Source organism: Ranitomeya variabilis, chromosome 4 (assembly GCF_051348905.1).
Source record: "Ranitomeya variabilis isolate aRanVar5 chromosome 4, aRanVar5.hap1, whole genome shotgun sequence".
NCBI classification, from domain to species: Eukaryota; Metazoa; Chordata; class Amphibia; order Anura; family Dendrobatidae; genus Ranitomeya; species Ranitomeya variabilis.
Genome location: NC_135235.1, coordinates 577,197,059 through 577,204,120, shown reverse-complemented (window position 1 = coordinate 577,204,120; position 7,062 = coordinate 577,197,059). Strand labels below are relative to the sequence as shown.

The 7,062-nt window shown below is 39.6% G+C and overlaps 1 protein-coding gene across 1 annotated transcript; it reads right to left on the bottom strand.

The window, feature by feature from the left end:
* Positions 1 to 5,751: 5,751 nt before the first annotated feature.
* LOC143769181 (uncharacterized) lies at positions 5,752 to 6,823 on the bottom strand. Its single transcript, XM_077257745.1, has 4 exons — positions 6,764 to 6,823; positions 6,624 to 6,672; positions 6,240 to 6,325; positions 5,752 to 6,142 (listed from the first exon to the last, which is right to left on the bottom strand). Exons 1-4 carry the CDS (start codon positions 6,818 to 6,820, stop codon positions 5,756 to 5,758), a joined length of 579 nt encoding a protein of 192 aa, XP_077113860.1. The 5' UTR covers positions 6,821 to 6,823; the 3' UTR covers positions 5,752 to 5,755.
* Between the last annotated feature and the right edge of the window lie 239 nt (positions 6,824 to 7,062).

The following is a 7,062-nucleotide window of genomic DNA, read 5'->3' as shown; positions in this document are numbered from 1 at the left end:
TCAGCTGCGATAGTCAGCTGACACCCGACCACGCTCCCCCCGTGAGCGCGGCTGATCGCGCTGGACGTACTATTCCGTCCTTGGGAAGTAGGGCCCACCCCACATGGACGGAATAGTACGTCCAATGACAGAAAGGGGTTAACAAATACTCAGAGATCACCCGAGCGTGCTCGGGAAAACCCGAGCAACGAGTACACTCGCTCATCACTAAAGCTCACAGCTGTATACTTAGCCTTTACTGGCTGCTAAAATAAAGGACCACCAAAAAAAAAATGACGTGGGGTACCCCTATAAGGCAATGCAGACAGCTGCGGGCTGATATTAATAGCCTAGGAAGAGACCATGGATATTGCCCCCCCTGGATAAAAACATCAACACTCAGCCGCCCCAGAAAAGGTGTATCTGCAAGAAGCGACCAATTCCGACACTTAGCCTTGCTCTTTCCACTTGCCCTGTAGCGGTGGCAAGTGGGGTAATAGTTTGGTGGTTAATGTCACCTTTATATTTTAAGGTGACATCAAGTGTGGCTTAGTAATGGAGAGGTGTCAATAAGACACCTATCCATTACTAATCCTATAATTGTGAAAGGTTAAATAAAGAGACAACATGAGTAAAGTATTTTAATGAAATAAAACAATACACAGTTTCCCATCTTTATTACACACCTAATTCCTGCGACGCCCTCATTCTCCTGTAATAAAAAAATAATAACAAACCAACAATATACCATACCTGTCCATAGTTGTGTCCCACGCAGTAATCCATATCTGAGGTATGTACAGTTTTCAACGTGGACGGTGCCAAGATGCATCTGTCCCTGCTGAAAACCACTGGGGAATGAGAATCTGAAAGCAGTTTCAGTGACTAGCGCTGACGTCACTGAAGCTGCGCTCCCTCACAGCCTGAACTGCGGTGACATCTGGACCGTGGGAAACTGCCAGTGCAGTGCAGTGCAGAGGCGTAGCTAGGGTTTGGGTTCAGGGGGGCTAAACTTCTCAGTGGGCCTCTAACCAGGTAACCTTGATTACAACTGGGTGACGCACCCTAATACTGGAGGAGACCCTAAGCAGATGACCGCACTGTTGCTAAAAATAATCTCTATATAAAGACCAACATGGATATTACCACCATGTGGACAGTGGTAAATACCAGTCCTACAGAACATATAAGAGATCACAGCACAGTTATTGGACACTTACAAAGGACGATCTTTCTGATGGAATCGTTCACTTTTCCCGATTTTTCCATCTGGCCCAGACCAACATGACAACTTCTTCCAGCCAGGACTAGTCTGCAGAGATTACAACAAAGACACATTTCACTTCTTATGTTCAAGCCATCACCATCTATTCCCAACCTGCACAAACTCATCCTGCTGATACCCCAAATATTGAGCCGCTGCTGCCATATGTGACCCCATTACAGCATCTGCTCTGTGGAACAGTGTGCCTCTAGATGGTAAAAAAAAAAAATAGAATATAATAATGCCGTGTGCAAGTGCCCTAGAAAACAGTGCCCACTTTTTGTCACCTAGAAAGTAATAATGCCCTGTGTGCCCCTTTGACAGTCACAGTAACCTGAGTTCCCTATAACAATAAGGGCCCACTTTACATTTAATAATGTCCCGAGTCTCCCCTTGTTCAGCTCCCTTATACACAGTATAATGACCCCTTGCTGTATAGTACCACCCACACAGTATACTGACCACTTAGTAGCCACCAAACTGTTTAATGGCTCCAAAACTGAATGATGGCCCCCTCACTGTAATCTCCACACTGTATGATGACCCACTAGATAGCCTCCATATAGTATAATGCACCAGATAGTTCTCAATATAGTATAATGAACTCCTTGTTGGCCTCTATAGCATAATGTACTCCCCATAGGCCTCCATATAGTATAATGCATTCCCAATGGGCATACTCTATTTAGTATAATGCGCTCCCTATAGACAAAGTCTTAAGTATGATGCACCCCCCCATAGGCAGACTCTATAGTATAATGCACCCCCCACATAGGCAGACTCTATAGTATACTGCACTCCCCATAGGCAGACTCTATAGTATAATGCACTCCTCATAGGCAGACTCTATAGTATAATGCACCCCCCATAGGCAGACTCTATAGCAGAGGCCCCAAATATTTCTGACCTTGAGAGCCACATTCAGCTCTGACAGAGGGTTGCAAACCACATCCAGCCTTGAGAAAGGGTCACGAGCCACATTCAGTTCCCGTCCCCTCTCAATAGTGGCAACCAAATCCCTTATTACAGACATAATGGTAACCAAAGCTTTTCCACAAAAATCACCCCAAAGCAGAATACTAAGATCCAGGGGTTCCCAAATTATCCCCCATTCAGTATTCTCCTATAAAGCCCTCCCAAGACACTGTCACATCCAGCTTCAAGCACTTCCTCTGACAGGTGGTATCATCTTGTCTCCAGCGTACCATACTTAAATTATCTCAAAACCCCTAATACCAGGATATATGCATCCAGATCTGCTCTTCTGTGCAGGGCTGCTCACAAAATTCACCATTTTCAGATGTGCTCTTCATACCTGTTTGCTAGACCTGAAGATAATGCACCAAGCTGGCAGACAGCCGTGACCCACAATTGATAGGACCGCGAGCCACATGTGGCTCCCGAACTACAGGTTGGGGACCTCTGAGCTACAGTATGTGCATAAAGTGCTTGTATTGATGATTGTTCAGTAAGATAATTAGTGCAAATCAATTGCAGGACACAGTCCAATCAGCAATGTCTGTAATCTGGGCCATCGGACAGGAGCCATAGAAACCACCATCTACCTCCTGCGACTCTTCTTTCGATTAGCCATCCTGGCACAACATCGTATGTACATCACGCCACAACAACGACATTGTACATGGCTGGCGGCTTAGAAGAAGAGCGGCATATTACAGGAGTAAGAAGGCAGTTCTCAGGCCGTAGGTCCTCCCAGCCACAGACTGCTGACATGGCTGGTGGACCGGGTCCTGCAAAACGAATCCTATCAACTCTATACTGTGAGCATGGAAGTGTGATGGTCGGCCGGTATGAAGAGTCTATTAAATAACCGCCAATTGGTTTGCATGTAGCCGATCCTTTGTCAGACACTATTAGCTGTAGGAAATGTACTGCTCTTCCCACTGCCTATAAGAATATATGCAACTGAGTGCAATGTCACTAATCATTTCTATAACTCACAATTACTGGTTGATTGGCCACCAGTAATATATTTTATGCTAGGGTTACATGGTGGCACGTGTCAGGTGACTATTACATTGTATGTCTCCTTGCAGGATAGAATATAATGATTTCTTATGGTGTTACGTTGCAATTTTAACCTAACACGATTGCAACACAGAGATACTAATATATAAATGTGTTGAATTTTCTGTTTTTCTTTATTACAGAAAAATAAAGGAGACAACACAAAGTTAGATTTTTGATACTGGCTGTTTTATTACTTTCTTATTTGCTTATACTTATAAATTTGAGGTTCTTAGTGCACATTTTGATCAAATTGTGCAAGCCCATCTGCCAACGACAAGGCGACCTCATCAGATGGGGCCCTACACTAACAGACTAACCTATTTGTTGTGTTTATACTATTCTTAATATCATTAGCACAATCCTTTCATTACTATTACAATATTATTATACTTATTATTATTATTCTAATATTATGGGATCCCTAGAATTAAAGCTGTTCATCCAGAAGAAGGCAAAAACCCCTGGACACATTACGCCAATTAGTGTCAAAGGGAAAAATTCCTTCTTGACCCCGGGAAAAAGCGATCAGTCCTAAGACCCTGGATCAAACCTGCTGATACCTAATACTATACTATGCTATTATTATGCTATTTCTAATAATGCTATAGTATTAAAATGTATATAGTTATTACTACCACAATTTATTACAAATATTTATTTATTTTTTAAAGTTACTATTACTAATATTATGACTATTGTTTCTAATATTTATATTATTTCTCTATTTACTATTAATTAGATCCCTAATGCTATTGATCCAGAAGAAGGCAAAAAAACCCTAGACACATTCGGCCAATTCATGTCACAGGGGAAAAATTCCTTCTTGACCCCGAGAAAAGGCGATCAGTCCTAGCACCCTGGATCAACTTCACTAATACCTATTAATTATATAGTAATTATTATATTCATTACCCTAGATGCTGTTTTATTATTATTATTATTATTATTACTGTTACTTATATTATATTTAATTTGCTGCTATTTTTCTGATATTATTATTACATTACTAATATATTACTGTTTTATTTTTTTATTCTAGATATCTTTGGATAATTACTATTTTACTATTATCATTATTGCTAACATTTGTATTGATATTTTAGTAAAATTATAAATTACGTCGTGATTTCTAAAGATTTTGATCCAGAAGAAGGCAAAAACCCCTAGATACATTCAGCCAATTAGTGTCAAGGGGGAAAAATTCCTTCTTGACCCCGATAAAAAGCGATCAGTCCTAGAACCCTGGATCAAACCTGCTGATGCTTAATAATGTAATATGCAATTATTATAGTATTTCTAATAATACTGTACAATTATAAGTTATATTGCTATTTTATTTCTATCACTATTTATTAAAAAATGTATTTCTATTTTTTAACTTACGGTTACTAATATTTCTATTATATTATATTATTCTTTGTTAACAATTAATTAGATCCCTATTGTTAATGCTATTGATCCAGAAGAAGGCAAAAAAAAACCCCTAGACACTTTCGGCCAATTCATGTCACAGGGGAAAAATTCCTCCTTGACCCCGGGAAAAGGCGATCAGTCCTAGAACCCTGGATCAAATCACCTAATATCTGTTAATTATGTACTAATTATTATAATCATTACCCTAGATGCTGTTGTTTTATTATTAGTATTATTTATGATATTTTTAATTTGCTACTATTTTAATGATTTCATTAGTATACTACTAATATTCTACTGTTAAAAGTATTTTATTCTCTGAATTATTATTATTTTATTATTATCAATATTGCTAACATTTGTATTAATATTTTATTAAAACTATAAATTAGATCCTGATTCCTAAATATGTTGATCCAGAAGAAGGCAAAAACCCCTGGACACATTCAGCCAATTAGTGTCTCAGGGGGAAAATTCCTTCTTGACCCCGAGAAAAGGCGATCAGTCCTAGAACCTTGGATCAAATCCCCTAATACCTATTCAGATTTTAATAAATATTATTCATATTGTATTTTTAATATTATAACATAATATTATTACTTTACTCATTAAATTATTACAGTTTTATTATCACTAATATTACACTTTATACTATACTATATTTTTATTACACTAGTGCTAATTCTACTATAACCGTCCTAATACCTAGGTCCTTATTCCTAAAGCTGTTGATCCAGAAGAAGGCAAAAACCCCTGGACACATTCAGCCAATTAGTGTCTCAGGGGGAAAATTCCTTCTTGACCCCGAGAAAAGGCGATCAGTCCGAAAAACCCTGGATCAAACCTGCTGCTGTTATTTATAGGTTTCTATCATTATTGTACAATTATTATTATAGTTATTGCTCTTATTAGAATATTACACACTATATTACTACTCCTAATATTATAAAAGTCTTTATAATGTTTTACTACATTTTTAAGCTGTATTAGTCTAATAATATTTTATGCTAATTCTTTTTATTAATATTAGATTTGACGCTGTCGATGTTACTCAGCTTCAGACGTCCATCAGCGCCTCATTGCTTTGAGGAGGATGGTCCAGATGATATTCCTCCTTCCTCTGAGGTTGGTGGTAACGTATTGGAGGATGGACTGCTGGCGGATCTTCTGCCTTCGTGCCGGCTGCTTCTGAACTCTTCTTGTGGAGTTGCTGTTCTTCTGCACAACTTCTTTTTTCTCTTCTGATGCCTTCTCATCTTCTTCTTCTGTCTCCTCCATGTCTTCTGCCTCATCTTCATCAAACTCTTTAATATCCCGATATTTCATTGCGTCCTTGGGCATCTCCATCTCCTCTTCTTTCGGTTCCTCTGGCATTGATGTCGGCTCTGGTTTTTCGTCATCCAAAGGAAATGGCAGATATTTCTTCTGAGCTTCTCGGTTGGTCGGCATGAGGCGCTAAGGAAAGAAAAGATCCAGTCACTTGTCTACTGAGAGGTTCTTTTACATCTATGGACAGAACATGGGCGACATAATATGCGGTACGATCAGTGACCTCCATCTTGAAGATCGGTGACGGCAGGAATCTGGTGCAGTAGATCAGAAGTTGTTGTTCTCTTTCCTCCTTTGTGCAGGGATAAGCTGGAAAGAAAACACAAGCAGATAAGGGATCAATCACACAATGTCCAGAGGAATCAAATCATTAAAATTACAGGAAGATCCTTAAACCCAACATCAATGTGACCTGACAGATTCTGAATGATTCCGGGACAGAAGAGCATACAATCTACTATTGAAAACTATTTCCTGCTCACTCTACATTGTGATGCAATTCTGTGCTGGACTAATAAACGTTCTGGATTATCAAATGCTGGATAAAAGGAAGGGAATAATAATTTTAGATTAACTCGGAATACTTTTATTTAAAATATAATCTCACATGAGAAGTATCCAGGTCCGAAGAGACATTCCTGGCGGAGGTAGAAGTCCTAAAGAAAACAGAATCCGGTCAGTGTCCGCTTATCACTCCTCAGGGGTGGAGAATAGGACAAGGGGTCCGGTTATAATGAAGCTGCTGACCCCCAGAGATCCGCGGCTCGCTGCCATCCTGTATTCATCTTCTCCTGTAGTAGCCATAGAAAAATCTGGGAATCCAAAAAAGATTTAGTCACAGATCTAATAAAGACACAAACACTGCAGCTTTCCTCACACATTCATAGTGAACGTCCCCCCGGTATCGGACCCCCATTACACTCATACATGCAGGTAATATGACCCCGTGGAGCATAGCCTTTACTGGGTGCTTGTACAGTCTCCTGACAGCAGAGGCCCCAGTATAGGTAACACCACATACAGCACATAAGGTGCACTGGATTGTA

Coding starts and splice junctions, on each gene's coding strand:
- LOC143769181 (XM_077257745.1), bottom strand. CDS start 6,820: ATGGCTACTACAGGAGAAGATGAATACAGGATGGCAGCGAGCCGCGGA. Junction 6,673..6,763: donor CGAGCCGCGGATCTCTGGGG/GTCAGCAGCTTC, acceptor TGTTTTCTTTAG/GACTTCTACCTCCGCCAGGA. Junction 6,326..6,623: donor CGGACCTGGATACTTCTCAT/GTGAGATTATAT, acceptor TTTTCTTTCCAG/CTTATCCCTGCACAAAGGAG.